Genomic DNA, 19,786 nt, shown 5'->3' with positions numbered 1-19,786 from the left:
ACACTTCTGAAATTCCTCTGTGTGCTCTGACTGCTGCCCTCCTGTCTGGCTCGACTCAGTCATGCCGACCTCTGGTTGCTGTCTGTCTGGGTCAAGAATGGCAAGTCAGTTTTATCTAAGGTACCAGCTCTGATTAATTGATACTGGTTGCCTGCGGCTTTGCACTGGTTCATTGTGAAAGTGATGCAATTGATTAGTAATGTCTGCCGAAGGTGGGGAAGGGAAAAGGAAGCTTACTTGCCACCTATCTGCTATTTCTGTCTGTAACTATGATGACCTAACTGCTGCCTGATGAAGGGCTATCTGACTTATACTCCTGACCTCACTACCACATCTCAGTCACAGCTCCCCACAGCTCCTGTGCAGACCATCTGGTTTCCTTCCCACATGAGCAAGGGCTGGGGAACAGGGTTTGGGCTCAGGACTTCACCTGCCCATGAGCTAAAGCATTTGATAGCTTGGCAGTGACCAGGGAGGCACTCTCTTGGAGGAAACCCAGGCACACACACACAGACACACAGGCACACAGGCACGCACGCACACACACACACAATTTCAAAGGAGCTGGGCAGAGAGGGAATGCAAACGGCAGGGGAGGAGGCAGGGCCCGCGACAACTCTGGTGGCATCTGTAGAGGAACTGCAGTGCTTTCTAGACGGCGTCTGTGGCTTTGGGTGTGGGCGAAATCAGTAGACGGTAAAGTAAAACATCCATCCCAAAGTCCAATTCTGATCGCCTCACCTCCTGTGAAAACCTGGCCCACAGCACTCCACTGCCCTTAGGTTAAACCCCAATGTCTTAGCTTGGAAGGTTCTTCATGGGCCCGTTTCCTTCTCTGTCTCCTCACTCACTGCTCTCCATGGCAGCAACCCCCAGGCACCACTGCAGTTACCCAGCAGGCCTTCCTTCCCTAGGCTCTGGAAGCACCTGCTGTTCCCTGTGCCTGAACAGCATTTTCTCCATGGCCCCTACCCTTCCCTGCAGCCTCACCCAGATGCCTCTTGCTCCAGGAAGCCTTGCTGGTACCCCTCCCGTGAGTCCCAGGGAACCCAGTGCCTCTCCCACACCTATCATTCGTCTGCATTCCCCTAGACCATAAGCTCCCTAAGGTCAGTCAGTGCTCCCTGTTCACCAACAAATCCCTAACCTCTAGCCCTGGAAGACAGGTATTCCGGACTCGCCCTTTCCAGGTTTTTAATCCACATTACTAAGGCATATGTGCCCGCTGGCCGATAAAGAAACACCCCCTCAGAGCGTTCCACAGCTGCTTCTGTGTGGTCCTGAATGGGTCTGCATGCTCAGGAGCCACCCCTGATCCTTCCTGGGAAACTGCTGGGAAGGAGTGGCTCTTTCCACAGTGACCTCAGCTGGCTGCCCTCTTGGCTTCAGGGAAGGGTAGAACCCACCCTTCAGAAATGTGGGCCAAGCCTTCCCTTATCTCCCCTCCCCCGCCCCCAACACAGCCGAGGCTAGGTGGTTGACAGTTAACAAGATTTTATTAAAGTTTCTAGAAAAACAGAAGAGAAGCCCAACGAAGACACAAACCGTACTGCTTCTTCAAGTTACTCTACCGTAGCGATTGGTACCTGGTCAGCACCCCTGTCTCCAGGCACTGTCTGTACCTCTGGGCATCGCCACCCTGTGGAATTTAAGCCAAACTCGCTCACTGCTCAGAGAGGAGGAAGGCAGTTTCTCCCTTCAACCTGTTCTGAGCCTGTTCCCTCTAAATTTTCATGCCTAGAGTCCTAGAACTCAGCCTCCTAGCTGCTGGCCAACAGCACGGGCCCTGAGGTTAAACTCCAGTCAGAATGGTACCCCAAGGGCACTCAGCCAGCTGTGCGGTGTTGGTCAACCAGAACAAACACCGCTTTTGCGGGGACAGGGAAACCAGGACGGATTACTGCAAACTGGTATTAGTTAGGTGCCTCCCTTCCAGGCTCAGTTACTTCTTCCTCACAACCACCTTATGAGGAAGGTTCTACTGTCACCCCTGGATTGTGTGAGGTAGGCCAAGGGGGACTTGGTGAGCTGCCCAATGTCATAAGCCAGTAACAGAGCCAGAATCGGAGCCCGGCCCAGAGTCCAGTGCTCGCCCATGAAGCTAAGATGCCTCTCACAGCAGACACCTGGAGCAGGAGGGAATCCGGGGCAAGGATAACGGTGAAAAGGCAGCAGCTCGGGGGCCTGTGAGGATGAGCTGGCTGAGGCTGAAGCCCTTTGCCTCCCCGACTTTAAATGTGTTGGCAGTGGCTCACCCCCTTCCGTCCACCTTCAGTTCCCTGAGCTCTACTGCTCTGGGAGCCGCCATGAGTGGCCGAGGAGCAAACTGCTGGTGTGTGTGCAGGCACCTGTCTGGAACAGCAAGTGAAAAACCACCCATTCTCTCACCTCTCTTCTCACCCCATCCCGTGTTTCCCAAACCAGAATTTGGACGTGTGGTTTGACAGGAATTTTCTAACTTGGGAATTGAGGTACACGAAAAGAAAAAGGAAACATCAGTTTTCATTTTTTTTTTAATTAAAATGTATAGTTGGATGTGACTTAAAAAACTGATTTACATACTGCGGGTGAAAGTGTAATTATCACAGGTCTTTTGGATATATCAAGAGCCATAAAGATGTTCATGCCATTTGATTGGTGGCCCCATTTCTAGAAATTTATTGTAGAAAATGATTGGAGATGTTCAGCAATGGAAAACAGGATACATAAGCGACAATCACGCCTCTGGCAAGAATACTGGCTGCAACTGTGGCATGAAAACTGTCAACAGGAAGACTATGTAGCAAAGTGGGAAAATCCTTGCTGAAAGTGAATGGTGTCTTGGTCATCTAGTGCTGCTGTAACAGAAATACCACAAGCAGATGGCTTTAACAAAGGGAAGTTTATTCTCTCACAGTCCAGTAGGCTAGAAGTCCAAGTTCAGGGTGCCAGCTCCAGGAGAAGGCTTTCTCTCTCTGTCAGCTCTGGAGGAAGGTCCTTGTCATCAGCCTTCCCTTGGTCTGGGAGCATCTCAGCACAGGAACCTCACGTCCAAAGGTCGCGCTCTGCTCCCGGCACTGCTTTCTTGGTGGTATGAGGTCCCCCTGCTGGCCTCTCTCTTCTATGCCTCAAAGAGACTGGCTTAAGACACTATCTAATCTTGTATGTCTCATCAATGTAACTGCCACCAGCCCATCTCATTTCATCATAGTGATAGGATTTACAACACATAGGGAAATCACATAAAATGGTGGACAATCACACAATTCCTGGCCCAGCCAAGTTGACAGATATTTTGGGGGACACAGTTCAATCCAGAACACTACCCATATGTATGTTGTTCTTGGGTGCCTTCAAGTCAATCCCTACTCATGGCGATCCCATGGGACAGAGGACAACTGCCCCATAGGGTTTTCTTGTCTATAATCTTTAGGGGAGCAGATTGCCATGTCTTTCTGCTGCAGGGCCGCTGGGTGGGTTAGGATCACCAGCCTTTCGGTTAGCAGCCAAGCCCTTGTTTGTGCCACCAGGGCTCCTTCCCATGTGTATGTTATATACATGCTGGACACGTTATTACTGTTTTAAAATGGGTCAGGGGTATTTCTGAATGCAAGCAACAGGAGCCATCTGGATAATTTAAGCCAGAAAAGGAATGTTTGGAAAGGAGCTGGGTGATGGACAGAATTAAGGACAAAGGGAAACCAGGGCTTGGAAAGGGCAGGCCAGATGTGTGTGTGGGGAGCTAGAGGCAGAGATTGGTAGGTGTGTCTCCTTGGGGTGGGGGAGGTCAGAATGAACCGGCTCCCACCATCTCTGCCCTTGTGTTACTCAGCTCGGAGAGTGGGACCAAATGCTTGGTCAGGAGCACCCCCCTGGCCGATGTGGCAGACCTTGTCAGCTGCCCATCTACTTCCATTCCCCCTTTGTCCTTGCTAAGAGAACTCCAATTTGGTCCAGGGCATCATCCCAGCTAACAGGACATGACTAGCTTACACTGATCACAGCAATTCTATTCCCCATTTTCCCCAGCCTCCTCGGCAGCTAGGAGTCACACGACCCAGTTCTGGCCAATGAGATCTATGGGGACATCTGCTGGGAAGGGCTTCTGGAAGGCCCTGCTCTTCTCCTTTACCCCATTTATTTCCTTGAATGAAAACATATTTCCTATTGCCGGGGAAGCCATCTGTGCAGGAGTGAAAGGCAAACAGAACGGCAAAGATTTTGGTCCTGGCCCTGTTCAGCAGCTAAATAAACATCAAAACCAAACTCGTTGCTATCAAGTTGATTTTGACTCATAGTAACCCTACAGGACAGAGACCCACCCCATAGGGTTTCCAAGGCTGTAAACACCAACGCCATCTCAATCTAGACATACAGTTATCTTTTAGCCACTGTGGTCAAGCTTTCTGTTACCTGAGGTTGTGAGCATTTCTATGTGATATAGCCAGTGCCATTGGAAAAGAAGAAAAGAAAAAAGCCCTGTAGCCACTGAGCCAATTCCGACTCCCAGCAACTCTAGAAGACAGATTCCAAGGCTGTAACCTTCACAGAAGCAGACTGTCACATCTTTCTCCTATGGAGCAGCTGATGGGTCTGAACCGCCAACAGCACTTAACCACTGAGCCACCAGGGCTCCTACAGCCAGTGCAAGCAGGACAATTTGACTGATGGGGAGGAGGGATTCCTCGAAGGAAAAAGCATGATGCTATCACCATGAGGAGAGATGGATATCGGGCAGACAAAAAAAAAAAATAGGTTTCCACTATCATCTACCTGTTGGCCAATCAACAGCAACACACACCCTTCTACCCACACATAGTTTAAAAAATGGCTGCTATCTTAACATTAAAAAAAAACAAAACTTTGTTTGCAAATAAGTGAAAGCTTACTTGGCCCTTCCCCACGAGATGACCCACAAGCATGTTCGGTTGCTGCTTTGAGGATCTCTGAGACACGTCCACGTCTCCTTTAATCCCATCATAATCCCACGTCTATATAATGCAACTGCAGTAGCCTGAGTCACTAACAACCCACTTAACTGTGGAGTAAAATATGAGGGAAAAGGGACATCAAACAGCAGTTGAGGTAGAGACCACAGTCCTTGTTTCCTCACTTAGTCATAAAACTCTGGTTGGCATTTATGACCCTTTTACTACCTAGCCATGTTCCCCTTGCCCTTCACCAACCCCATAGCTAAATAAGGTTCTTTTCCCAGTGGTGTGACCCAAACCACATTCCTGAAGGAGGACCAAAGTCCACTGGGTCCTGTCAGGACTGTAGTTTGCAACAAACTTTCATCACTCCGTGTGCCCCGCTGTGAGGCAGCAACCTGGTTTGATCATAAGTCAATCTTCCCAACCAAAACTAGGGCCTTCAAGGCATGAGGAGATCAGAATGTCCAGGCAGCAGTCTCAGCTTCTACTTCAGTGGAAGCCTCTCTCCCCTTGATGCTAAAACCGTAAAACCTGCAGAACTCAGTCTCAGGTACAGGAACCAAAATTTTGGCAATTGTGTCATTTTAGGAGTAACTGTGAGAAGCACTACTCACACCTTTATTCCTGCCAGAAGACCTGTGACAGACTGTGTATCTTTGGACACCTATATATCTCCCACCCCACACTGGCAGGAGAGAAGAGAGATTGGAGTGTTTATTCCCAACCTCCACCCACCACCCAGCTCCCTCTGCATCCCTTACTAATAGCCACAGTTGGATGGCCCCTCGTGGCAGCTGCAGCTCTTGCCAGAACCCAGGAGCACTGCTCCTTCAGGCCTACGGGTGCTAAATCTCCCACTGAGGCCGGTCCCTTCACTACACTCTGATGTGCCTTTTGAGAGGATCATCCCTTCTCGACCTGGCATGCCATCCATCTTCCCACTGAGTTGGCTTCAATCAACAGCCCAGATGCTGACTGGTAACTCTACTGATAAACCCTTGAAGGAAGACAAGTGGCATACCCCCGAAAGAAAGTGTGCTGATCCACTTAGACGCATACACAGATACGATGTGTAGCTATGACGTGTACTTCGTGGCACCCAGACAAGAATGAAACCTGTCCTACTGCCTGCTGATGGCTTACACTGTAGCTTCTTCCTCAGCAGAAACGCCACTAAAGGAACAATTCCAGGCCAGTTGTCATCTCCTGAAAAATAAGCTCCTTGGTAAAATGTCAACATCAGTAGACTATGATAAGTTATGCACATACAACATAACACCTACCGGAACCACTAAAAAGCTATACAAAGAAGTACAATCAAATACTATAGAAAAATGAGAACAATATTCCAAAAAAATTTTCAAATAGCCCATTTTAAAGTAAGAAAAAGACAAAAACAAAAAACCCCAGAGAAAACAAAAACTAAAATGGCAGACTTATGTCCTAACATATTTATAATTACACTAAATGGAAATGGCCTAAAAACACCAATTAAAAGATAAGATATTGGCAGGGAGAATTTAAAACCTACATGCTGTCTACAAGACACTCACTTCAAATATAATGATACAGGTATGTTAAGTAAAAGAATGAAAAAAATATAGTATCCAAACATTAAATGAGAAGAAAGCAGGAGTGACTCTATTAATGTCAGATAAAGAAGACATCAGACCAAACAAAATTACCAGGGAGAGGGAGGGACATTACTGACGATAAAAGGGTCAATCCATTAAGAAGACACAGCAATCCTAAATGTGTATGCACCAAACAACAAAACGGTAATATATGTAAAGGAAAAAAAATGACAGATTTGAAAAACAGACAAATTCACAATTACAGTTGGAGATTTCAACACTGCTCTCTCAATTAACAGAACAACCTGATAAAATCAGCAAGGATGTAGAAGAACGCCACACCATCGATAAACACGATCTAAACGTCATTTACAGAACACTCCACCCAAAAACACCTTCTTTTCAAGTGCCCACAGGTCCAGGTAGACCACATCCTGGACCATGAACACACCTCAATGAATTTATAGTGTGTGGTCTTCAATCACAATGGAATCAAACCAGAAATCAGTAACAGAGAAAACAGGAAAATCTCTCAACATTTGGAAACTAAACAATGTACTTATAATCATGTGTCAAAAAGGAAGTCCCAAGGAAAAAAACTGAACTGAATGAAGATGAAAATATGATATATCAAAACTGGTAAATTCAGGTAAAGCTGAGAAACATTTACAGCACTAAATGCAAACATCAGAAAAGAGGAAAAGTCTCACGTCAATAATCTAAATTCCCACCTTAAGAAACTAGAAAAAGTGCAAAATAAATGCTGAGCAAGCAGAAGGGAGGAAACAATAGAGAGCAGAAATCAACGAGACTGGAAACTGAAGAGTTACAACAGAGAAAAATCAACGTAACAAAAAGCTGGTTCTTTGAAGAGACCAATAAAATTGACAAACTTCTAGAATGACAAAGAAGAAACACACTGTCAACATCAGGAATGAGACAAAGTATCACTACAGACCCTGCAGACACTGAAAGGATAAGGGACTACCACCACCAACTCTGCCCACACAAATGTGACAATTTAGATTAAACGGATTAATCTCTTTGAAAAGTACAAGCTACCACAACTCACCCAATATGAAGCAGATCTATAACTACTAAGGAAATTAAAATCTCCCAAAAAAGAAATCTCCAGGCCCAGATGCTTTCCCTGGAGAAATCTACCGAACAATTTAAAGAACTAATGCAAATTCTGTACCATCTGTCTCAGTCATCTACTGCTGCTATAACAGAAATTTATAGAGAAATTCATTCGCTCACAGTCTAGGAGGCTACAAGTCCAAACTCAGGGTAGCCAGATCCATAGGACGTCATTCTTTTCTGTCAGCTCTGAAGGAAGGTCCTTGTCATCGATCTCCCCCTGTTGAGGAGTTTCTCAGCACAGGGATCCTGGGTCCAAAGGATGTGCTATTCTCCTGGCTCTTGTTTCTTGGTGGTTATGAGGTCCCCCTGTCTATCTGCCTTTTTCTCTCTTTTACATCTCAAAAGAGATTGACTTCTGACACAACCTAATCTTGTAGACTGAGTCCTGCCTCATTAATGTAACTGCCTCTAGTCCTGCCTAACTAACATCATGGAGGTAAGATTTAGGAAAATCACATCAGATGACAAAATGGTGGACAATCACAGAACACTGGGAATCATGGCCCACCTAAGTTGACATACACTTTGGAGGGACACAATTCAATCCATGACACCATCTCTTCCATAAAATAAAAAAGAGAACATTTCCCAACTCATTGTATGAGGTCAGTTTATTGTGATGTCAAAATCTGACAAAGACAGTAACAAAAATAAAACCACAAACCAATATCCCTCATGAATATAGATGCAAAAATCCTTAGCAAAATATCAGCAAATGTAATTCAGCAAAATATAAAAAGAATTATATACCATAACTGTGAAGTTTATGCTAGGGATGCAAGGATGGTTCAATACTCAAAAAACAAAACAATATAACCCACTACATTAACAGGCTAAAGAAGAAAAATCATAAGATCATGTCAATTGACATGGGAAAAAAGCATTTGACAAAATTTAACACCCACTTATGATCAAACTCTCAGAAACTAGGAATAGAGGGAAACTTCCTCAACTTGAAAAGAGCATCTACAAAAAAAAAAATTCTACAGGTGACATTATACTGGACAGTGAATACTGAATTGTTTTCCCCCTAAGATAGGGAACAAGACAAGGATGTCTACTCTCACGACTGCTATTCAACATAGTACTGTAAGTTCTACCCAGTGCAGTAAGACAAGAAAAGGACATCAAAGGCATATAGATCAGAAGAAATAAAAGTGCCCCTACTTGTAGATGGTCTACACAGAAAATCTCAAGCAATCTACAAATAAACTTCCTAGAATTAATGAGCAAGTTTGGCAAGGTGGCAGGATACAAGATCCATATACAAAAGTCAACTGTATTTCTATATACTAGCAATGACTATGGGGACAACAAAATTAAACATACAATACTGCAGAGGTGGAGCCAAGATGTTGCTTCCGGTGATCCCTGTTACAACAAAGACCTGACAAAACAAGTGAAACGATTACATACATGAAAAGCTAGGAGCCCTGAACATCAAAGGCAAAGTTAGGAAATCGGACTGAGTGGCAGAAGAGAGAGAGACAGTTCAGAAGTGGTGAAGAGTTGCCGGACCTGACTTGGCGGGAACCCTTAGGCACGATCCCCTGGAGAGACCATGGTGGAGTTGGCAGTAGCCTTCCGGAGGCGGTTTCCTCAGGGACAGAGAGTTGCACAGTCTACTCACACCTCTGGAACCAGGGAATAACATTACTCTTGGCAAAAGCTAAGTACTTGCGTTTATTTTACCACGCCCCCAGCCCCCAAGCCAGCTTCAGTGGCTGTCGATTTCCCAGGGCCTGAGATAAGTCCTGCTGCATGCCCTGAGCCATTCTTCCAGCTTTGGAGAAGAAATAAATTAACAATTAGGGGAAAAGATAATCTGCCTGCTCTACTAAGCTGGGGAGCTCAGGACAGAAGCGGCTCCTGTCCAGGCACAAACAGTCCGTGGACTTTGAATACCTTTCACCCCTGCAAGGACCTGTGTGGACCCATTTCAGGAGAGCAGGCCCTTGTTGGCAGAGTTCAACGGTGTATGTGCTCAAGATCTAAATACTACTGTTTCAGCTGCACAGTGGAAGGGTGGGTTTTGGATGACTAACACCACTTTGCCCATTAAACAGGGTCCTCACCTACCCACATCAGGGGCCTGAGGACTGGTGGCTCCACGCACGTCACCTAGCCACCGACGACAGGGGTCCAAGGATAAGTGGTGCCTCCCAGTCCTTACAACCAAAAGTACTGGGTGCCCATGGTCCGGCTGCAGAACCCACCCACCTGTACGCTCTAGGAAACAGGGACGTGCTTTCCTCACAGGCACTCAGGAGACAGTAGTCAGCCCCCTGCCTTGCTCAGAGCGTGACCCCCTGCTGCAACCAGATACCTGTGCCTACACCAATCACCCCTGCCCCTCTAAGACTGTACAACTAAGCCTGTACCACACACTTGATGACCAACAACCTGGACACCTGAGCTAAATCCATACAAGAAAAGTGAATGGCCTCCTAGGCTCATATACCTGGTAACAGTTCTAGCCATCTGGTGACAGGATGTTAGAACTTCAAAGGAGAAAATAATCAAGCTAGCTCACTCAAGCAGCCTATGTGGGCGTATCAAAACAAAACAAAAAACTAGGATATAGTAAACAAATGTAAAATAAGTTAACACAATAATTTATAGATGGCTCGGAAACAACAGTCAATATAAAGTCACACAGAGAAGCAGACCATGATCGCTTCAACAAGCTCCCAAAACAAAGAATCAAGGAATCTTCTGGATGAAGGTTTTTTCCCGGAATTACCAGATGCTGAGTAAAAAAAGATTAATATACAGAACTCTTCAAGACGTCAGGAACAAGATCAGGCAAAATGCAGAACAAGCCAAGGGGCACACAGATAAAGGTGCTGAAGAAATTAAAAAGGTTATTCAAGAACATAATGAAAAATTTAGTATGTGCAAGAATGCACAGAGAGACAGCAATCAGAAATTCAAAAGATTAACAATAAAATTACAACATTAGACAACTCAATAGAAACTCAGAGGAGCAGAATTGAGGAAGTGGAAGGCAGAATTAGTGAGACTGAAGATAAAACAATTGTCACCAATATATTCAAGAAAAATCAGACAAAAGAATTTAAAAAGATGAAGAAACCCTAAGAATCATGTGGGACTTTATCAAGAGAAATAACCTTTGAGTGACTGGAGTACCAGAACAGGGAGAGATAACAGGTAATACAGAGAGAATTGTTGAAGATTTGTTGGCAGAAAACTTCCCTGATATCAAGAAAAATGAAAAGATATCTATCCCATATGCTCATCGAACCCCACATAAGGCAGATCTCAAAAGAAAGCCACCAAGACATGTTATAATCAAACTTGCCAAAACCAAAGATAAAGAGAGAATTTTAAGAGTGGCTAGGGATAAACGAAAAGTCACCTACAAAGAAGAGTCAGCAAGAATAAGCTCGGACTATCGGCAGAAACCATGCAGGCAAGAAAACAATGGGATGGCTTACATAAAGCAGTGAAGGAAAAATCTGCCAGCTAAGAATCATATATCCAGCAAAACTGTCTCTCAAATATGAGGGCAACATTTCCAGATAACCAGAGGTTTAGGGAATTTGTAAAAACCAAACCAAAACTACAAGGAATACTAAAGGCAGTTCTCTGGCTAGAAAATCAATAATATCATTTATCAACACAAGACTAGAACACAGGCCAGAACAACCAGATATCAACTGAGACAGGGAAATCACAAAAATAAATCAAGATAAAAAAATGCTCAAAACAGGAAAACAATGATGTCGTTATGTAAAACATGAAAATATTAAAACAATAAAGAGGGACTAAAAAATGTAGTCATAGATCTTTCATACGGAAAGGAAGCCAAGGTGATACAAAGAAATAAAAGTTAGGTTTAAATGCAGAAAAATAGGGGCAAATATTAAGGTAACCACAAAGGAGACTAATAATCCTACACATCAAAATAAAATACAGGAAAAACATAAAGACTCAGCAAAAACAAAATCAACAACCATGAATGAGAGGAAAAGACAATATACAAAGGTAAACTACTCAGCACAAAAAACTAAGTGGAAAAAGAAAGTCAACAACACACAAGACATCAAAATGAATAAAAAAACTCATATCTAACCATAATTACACTGAGTGTAAATGGACTAAACGTACCAATAGAGACAGAGCGTGGCAGAATGGATTAAAAAAACACCGTCCATCTACATGCTGCCTACACGAGACACACCTTAGACTTAAAGACACAAACTAAAACTCAAAGGATGGAAAAAATATATCAAGCAAACAACAATCAAAAAAGAGTAGGAGTGGCAATATTAATTTCTGACAAAATAGACTTTAAAGTTAAACCCACCACAAAGGGTAAGGAAGGACACTATATAATGATTAAAGGAACAATATACCAGGAAGATATAACCATATTAAATATTTACGCACCCACTGACCCCATTGACAGGGCTTCAAGATACATAAAACAAGCTCTAACAGCACTGAAAAGTGAGATAGCTCCACAATAATAGGAGGAGACGTCAACACACCACTTTCAGCGAAGAACAGAACATCCAGAAAGAAGCTCAATAAAAACACGGAAGATCTAAATGCCACCATCAATCAACTTGACCTCATAGACATATACAGAACACTCCACTCAACGGCAGCCAAGTGTACTTTCTTTTCCAATGCACATGAAACATTCCCTAGAATAGACCACATATTAGGTCATAGAGCAAGTCTGAACAGAATCCAAAACATCAAAAATTACAAAGCATCTTCTCTGACCATAAAGCCATAAAAGAAGAAATCAGTAACAGAAAAAGCAGGGAAAAGAAATCAAACACTTGGAAACTGAACAACACCCTGCTCAAAAACAACTGGGTTAGAGAAGAAATTAAGGATGGAATAAAGAAATTCAGACAATCCAGTAAGAATGAAAACACTTCCCATCAGAACCTTTGGGGCACAGCTAAAGCAGTGCTCAGAGGTCAATTTATATCAACAAATGCACACATCCAAAAGGAAGGGCCCAAATCAAAGAATTATCCCTACAACTTGAACAACTAGAAAGAGAACAACAAAAGAAACCCTCAGGCACCAGAAGAAAGCAAATAATAAAAATTAGAGCAGAATTAAATGAAATAGAGAACAGAAAAACAATTGAGTTAACAAGACCAAAAGCTGGTTCTTTGAAAAAATTAACAAAATTGATAAACCACTGGCCAAACAGACAAAAGAACAGCAGGTGAGGAAGCAAATAACCCGAATAAGAAACGAGATGGGCAATATCACAACAGACCCAACTGAAATTAAAAGAATCATATCAGATTACTATGAAAAATTATACTCTAATAAATTTGAAATCCTAGAATGGATGAATTTCTAGAAACACACTACCCACCTAAACTAACACAAACAGAGGTAGAACAACTAAAAAAACCTGTAACAAATGAAGAGATTGAAAAGGTAATTTAAAAACTCCCAACAACAAAAAAAGCCCTGCCCTGACGACTTCACTGGAGAGTTCTACCAAACTTTCAGAAAAGAGTTAACAATACTACTACTAAAAGCATTTCAGAGCATAGAAAATGATGGAATACTCCCAAACTCATTCTATGAAGCCAGCATATCCCTGATACCGAAATCAGGTAGACACCACAAAAAAAGAAAATTACAGACTGTTAGCCCTCTTGAGCTTAAATGCAAAATCCTCAACAAAATTCTAGCAAATATAATTCAACAACATATCAAAAAAAACTTCATCATAACCAAGTGGGAATTATACCAGTTATGCAGGGATGGCTCAAGATTAGAAAAACAATCAATGAATCCATCATATAAATAAAACAAAAGAACCACATGATCTTATCAATCAATGCAAAAAAGGCATCTGACAAGTCCATGATAAAAACTCTCATCAAAATGGGAATAGAAGGAAAATTCCTCAACAAAAGAAACCCTCAGGCACCAGAAGAAAGAAAAATAATAAAAATTAGAGCAGAATTAAATGAAATAGAGAATAGAAAAACAACTGAAAGCATTACCAAGACCAAAAGCTGGGTCTTTGAAAAGATCAACAAAATTGAAAAACCATTGGCCAAACATCATCCTAAATGGAGACAGTGTGAAAGCATTTCCCCTGGAGAATGGGAACCAGACAAGGATGCCCTTTATCACCACTCTTACTCAACACTGTGCTGGAGATCTTTCTGTCCGACTTGCCCATCTTGGGTTCACCAGCCCCTGCAGTACATGAATCAGGAGGTCTCCAGCTTGACCCATGAACTTGGGACGTTCCAGCCTCTACAATCGTGTAAGCCATTTCCTTTATATAAATCTCTCTCTATGTATATTTATACACTTTACTGGTTTTGCTTCTCTAGAGAACCCAGCCTAAGACACACATGAACAGACATCTCACCGAAGAAGATAGAGATGGCAAATAAGCACATGAAAAGGCATTCAACATCACCAGCCATTAGAAAAATGCAAATTGAAAGTAAGATATCATTAAGCACTTATCCAAATGGCCAAAATAAAAAATACTGACAATACCAAATGCTGGTGAAGACGTGAGAAAGTAGCTCTCTCGTACATTGCTGGTGGGAATGCAAATTGTACAGGCAATCTGGAAATGGTTTGCAGTTTCTTCTAAAGCTAAATGTGCAATTGTCATACAGTCTAGCAATTGCACTCCTGGGCATTTATCCCGGAAAAATGAAAATCCATGTTCATGTCAAAACCTGTACACAAATGCCCAAAACTGAAAACACAAATGTCCTTCAATGGGTAAATGGTTAAAGGAACAATGGAACATTCATACCATGGAATACCACTCAGCAATAAAAAGGAATGAATTACTGATACACACAACTTAAGACAAACAAAAAGGGAACTATGCTGCGTGAACAAAGCCAGTCTCAAAAGGTTACATATTGTTATGATTCCATTTATAAAATATTCTTGAAATAAAGTTACAGACATGGAGAAGAGACTGGTGATTGCCAACAACTGGGAACAGGGGGTTGCTCTAAAGGGCAGTACAAGGGAGCCCTGTGATGACGGAATGGTTACGTATCTTGATGGCACTGACAGACAAAGGAAGTTACGCATGTGATAAAGTGCACAGAAGTATATTCACACACACACAAATGAGTGCATGCGTAACCAGTGACATCTAAACACACTACGGAGTGTGCAAATACCCATTCTTGGTTTTGATATTGTCCTACAGGAACAGAAGCTGTCAGCGCTGGAGGTGTGAAGGATCCCCGTACACTTCTTTGCAACTTCCTATCATCCATGAATAAAAAGTGTCTTAAAGTCAATTGTTAAAAAACAAACAATCCAATTAGAAAATGAGGCAAAGGACGTGAACAGACATTTCACTAAAGAAGACAGGCTGACAGCAGAGAAGCACATGAAGAGATACTCAACATCATCAGTCATTACCTGTTAAAGTTGCTATCGAGTCGATTCTGACTCATACCAACCCTACAGGGAAACGCAAACGAAGGCCACAATGAGTTATCACTACGCACCTACTAGAACAGCTAAAACAAAAACAGAGACAATGCCAGATGCTGGCAAGGTTGCAGAGAAACGATCTCACACACGGCTGGTGGGAAAGTAAAATGGTACAGCCACTCTGAAAAACAGTTTGGCAGTTTCTTAAAAATGAAAAACTTACATGATCTAGTAGTCGAACTTCTGGGCATTTATTCCAGAGAAATAAAAACTCATTTTCATACAATTGTGCACTCAATCGTTCACAGCAGCTTTATTTGTAACGGCCCAAACCTAGAAACAATCCCAATGCCAGATGACAGATGGTTACACAAACCAGGGGGTGGTACAGCCATGCCGTGGACTACTCCTCAGTAATACAATGCAATGAACTATTGATACAACTTGGATATCGAGGGCATTACAGTAGTGACAGAAAAAGCCATGTGCTGTATGACTCTGTTTATGTAACCCTCCTGAAAGGACAAGATTAGAGAGATGGAAAGCAGACCAGTAGTTGTTCTGGGTTAGGAGTCGTGGAGGAGTGGTGGGTGTGACTATACAGGGGCGGCCGGAGGCAGACATTTGTGGCAATGGAACAGTTCTGTATCTTGACTGTGGTGGTGGTTACAGGAGTCTACGCACGATAGAATCACATACAACTACACGCACACACGCACACTCACACGGTACTGATGTTAGTTTCCTGGTTATGTAACACTATACTACAGTTCCATGAGAGACAACCATTGGGGGCAACTGGGCGAAGGGTACGTGGGACATCTCTGTGGTATCTTTGCAACTACCTATCAATTTCAAAATAAAAAGTTTTTTTTTAAAAAAACCACACATCCTAAGAGCCCTACACAATTTTGTTTTTTTTTATTCCTTCTAACTCTCCTCTCGGAAAGATTATTAATAATATGAACGGCATGACTCCACCCACCGGACACTACTGGACTGGGTGGGAGGGGACAACCACCCACAAATGGAACTGAGCCAATCAGGCTCACTGTCTTCAGAATCTGAACTGAAAGACAGGGACAGCTGTCCTTGGAGGGCACTGCAGCTGAAAAGTCCTGGCAAGGCCAAGCTACCTGAGGTCATGAGGTAAGCGGCAGCAATGGTGAGGCTCCTGTCTGTGAGAATGGCTACTAAGAAAACACTCGCTTTTAGAGCCACCTTGGTGGGGAATGGGTTTCTGCTGCTTGCAAGGATCTTGACTAAAACGTATGCTTAGAAAAAGAGAAGAAATGATAAGATTTCTGTGCATCAAAATTTGGTATGGCCCTGTCCCTCGCACTCCTAAGTGTGAGACAGTTGTTGTTTTAAACAATCTATTCCTCATCTCTCAGCTCACCTGGCTCTTCCGAGTTAGTGAAGCTAGAGAGCTGAGGGAGAAAGCACGTTGGGCACCACACCGCGGGAGGCAGAGATGCGCCCAGGTGCGCTCGATGCTCCCAAGCAACCTAGCAGAACCGCGGCCTCCACCCAGAGGGTTATGATGCCAAGTGTGGGGACCTGGAAGTGAAAGATTGGAAGGCATGTCCACTTGGATACAAGCTCACAATCTGGATGTTGAATTCATTCATTTATCCCTAAGTCTTTATTTTTGGTGGTGGTACAGGATGTGCAAAAAGGCCAAGGTCAAGGGGCCCCAGCTACTGCAGGCCCAGCCAGGGCCCCACATGGCAGCAACAAGCAGTCTAGGCCTGGTGGATAACAAACTGAAAAGGGTCATGTTGCCAAGCCACCATCGCCTCACATCCTGGGCTAATCTCCACATCAGGTCTCCCGCCTCAGGACCACGGCACTGTGCCTGGGTTCCAGACCTGCTTCTGCCACTTTCCCTGTAACTTCTCTGGGTCTTTGTTCCTTCACCTGTAAAACGGTGATTACAGTACCCACCTCGTAGAATTAAATGAGTGCGTGTAAAACGATGCCTGCCACCAATGAGGTGATCGCCAGCACTACCACAGTGTTAGCTATTCCTTTCTGTGCCCACTTCATTGGGCGTTACTAGAACAAACATGACAGTAATCAACTCAAAACAAGCTGAAGAAACCAAAGGCTGGCTTTGGTTTTTTAAATCCTTTTCACTAGTGTGGGAACAGAACTCTCCCAGGCTCTGCTCCATAACCCGTCCAGCCCGAGACTGTCCTAGTGGAGGGGCCAAGAGTGGGCCAAAGGTCTTCGTCAGAGACCTCTTCTCAAAGCCCTTCCATGGGGCATCAACATGCGTCTGTCAGCCAAGGGTTCAACTAAAACTTTCTTGATCCTTTGACTTTTTCCATCAATGGCACCGCCTCCTGAGGTTACGGGCTCCAGGTCTACTGTGTGATATGTCCTATTTCAGCACCGTTCAAGCTGTGCAGCCCAGGCCTCAGGAGTGCTCGATGGGAGGCGCACTAGGCTTTACCATAAAGCCAGGACATTTGGGGGTTTTTGGCCTTGGCACACACCTCTCTGCACCGCCCAGGCTGCCCTTCTCATTCAGGAATGGGTGGATGCAGGGCCCTCTGCCTATCCTAAGTGATTCCTAAAATCTTCCCAGGGCCTAACACCGTCCTTGCTCCCGCTGATGTGTTACTGTCCTACCTATAAAGCTATCACACCCCTGAACCCTGCATGCCTCCTTCGGATTTCATACCTTCCTCAAATTAACGACACACCTCCTGAGTTTTGGAAAGCAGATACCTACCAAAAAAAAACCTACCAGCTAACGCAAAAATGCAGCCTCATTTTCTGTGTGAGTGACTGCTGAGATCAGCTGTGCATGAGGTCAGGGAGGAAAGGTAGGGTGTTTAGGGGGGCCCACTCCCCTCCTATCACACACATTCCCCCTGCTTCCGCCTGCAGCAACTGGTCTGTCTCGTCTGAGGCTCCTGCACAGGTGAGCTCCCTCCTGATTGCCTGCGCAGGTAAGACTCCTAGATTAAGCACAAGTGGCCTGGCTCAGACACACGCTGCACTGTGGGTCAGAATCCCGGCCGAAATTCCAGCCATGACATGTTGTGGGCCCTCCCCACCTACAGAAAAGGACACTGAGAGAGTAACACTTGGTTTGTCTATTTATCACCTTGACTGGAAATACTCTAGAGCAGAGGGAAGCGAATCTGCTGTGGAGGACTGCCTCCAAGCCAAACCTAAGACTACTATGCAGACAAGTGCTGTGAGGAGGCAGGAGGGGCTCAGGGAACCACCTCCATGACCACTTCTCCAGGGACCTCCACCTCCAGGGCTCAGGCTGGGACCAAGAGCGCTGCGGAGTACAATCAATGGCAGTAATCTTCCCACTTCCAAGCAGCAGGAAGAAAAAAGTCATGTGGAATAGAAACAGAGACACTGAACAGGGCCTTCGTGGTCTTGATCCCTCAAGCTTTCTGGGATGGCCAAAACGTGAACTTAGCTGATTATACCTGCTTCATTTTCAGTCACTGGAGGCAGAAATCACAGGGGCTGGGGTATCTTCCCTCTGACTTGGCAAATTCTACTTCTCATATCCAGCTGAAGGAACAATTCCTTAGGTTGAAACACCACAATGTTATATGCAAAGCCCCAAGCCCAAATCACTTCACCACAGAACCTACTGGCACGTCCTTCAAGCTACTTCATGTGCTGCTCCAATCATCTTCTTTGCCTTTTCTGGACCTGCAGGCCCTCTGGATACAGGAACTGCCCAATGCATGGTGAGAAAAAGAGACCAGTTTTTACCTCCCGGCAGCTGTTAATCCCCACACCTGGGTTGGCCAAAAGACTGCAGCCCAGTTTTCTTTGCCTGATTTGCAAGTTGGAAGTTCCCAGGTCTTAGCGGGCTGCTCGGTATTTGATGTGGTTTCTATGGTTTCTAAGTGGGAGCCATACAGGGCCCACTCTCCCAAGGCTGCTGAATGATGGCGACATATATCCAAACAAGCCCTCCGGCCTGAACGATTGGCCACTGGGCCAGTCCTCAGCAAATAGCTCTCAGTCCTGACTCCCACAGCCCAGACCACGTGGACTTCTCCTCCCAACTTGGCATGGGGGTGGCACAGACTTCTAAAAAGAAACTCCTTTATTAAATGCAGTCCAACACTGACACTTAACTCATTCACTCAAATCACAGTGAGTGAGGGGGCGGAAGTGCCTCTGATCCATGCTGAGGAGGCTGGGGGCCTGGGGACCAGACTTGTAGATCCTGGAGGACGCTGCTCCCTGGCTGGCACCGTATCACCTAGCCTAACAGTTTCACGAGATCCAGAGGCCCAATCCTGAAGACAGTTGGCAGGGAGGCAAAAACGATTATCTTAGAGAGGTCTTCAGTCGGCAGACAGCTCAGCAGGACAGCACGCGTGCCCATGGCACAACACGCAGCAGCCATGACCAACCTGGTAAAGGAGCGCTATCACTGGCATCTTCAGGGTGCTGGAGGCAGGCGCTGTGGCAGGAGAGGTAGTTAACAAGGGTCAAAGCTTTGCCATGTTAACACATCCAGACCTCCTGTCCCAACCATCCCACTCCTGAGAATTTATGCCAAAGAAGTAATTCTCAATAGGGAAAAGGCTGGATGCACAAAAACCTGTTCATGGACTGTGCAGTCAGAGAGCCCCTTCCACCACTTTTCAGGGTAAATTACTCATGTTCTCTGAGCCTCCTGTTTCTCAGCTACTTCACAGAGTTGTTGTGAGGATTCAACGAGAC

The 19,786-nt window shown here is 44.6% G+C and overlaps 1 protein-coding gene across 8 annotated transcripts in view; it reads right to left on the bottom strand.

Annotated features, from left to right (window-relative positions):
* Positions 1-2,512: 2,512 nt before the first annotated feature.
* Positions 2,513-19,786, bottom strand: part of KANSL3 (KAT8 regulatory NSL complex subunit 3) — a 64,933-nt gene continuing 47,659 nt past the window's right edge. For 6 of the 8 annotated variants that reach the window (XM_049856458.1, XM_049856457.1, XM_049856459.1 and 3 more), the window contains one exon: positions 2,513-19,523. Coding sequence is in view for 3 of the 8 variants with exons in the window: in XM_049856462.1 (XP_049712419.1) it covers positions 19,503-19,523 (21 nt within the window). In the remaining 5 variants the exon portion in view is untranslated. The remainder of the gene's footprint in view (positions 19,524-19,786) is intronic. The other 2 variants (XR_007513580.1, XM_049856463.1) reach the window with 1 other exon arrangement.

This window comes from Elephas maximus, chromosome 17 (assembly GCF_024166365.1).
Source record: "Elephas maximus indicus isolate mEleMax1 chromosome 17, mEleMax1 primary haplotype, whole genome shotgun sequence".
Lineage (NCBI taxonomy): Eukaryota > Metazoa > Chordata > Mammalia > Proboscidea > Elephantidae > Elephas > Elephas maximus.
This window is presented reverse-complemented; position numbering and strand designations above follow the sequence as displayed.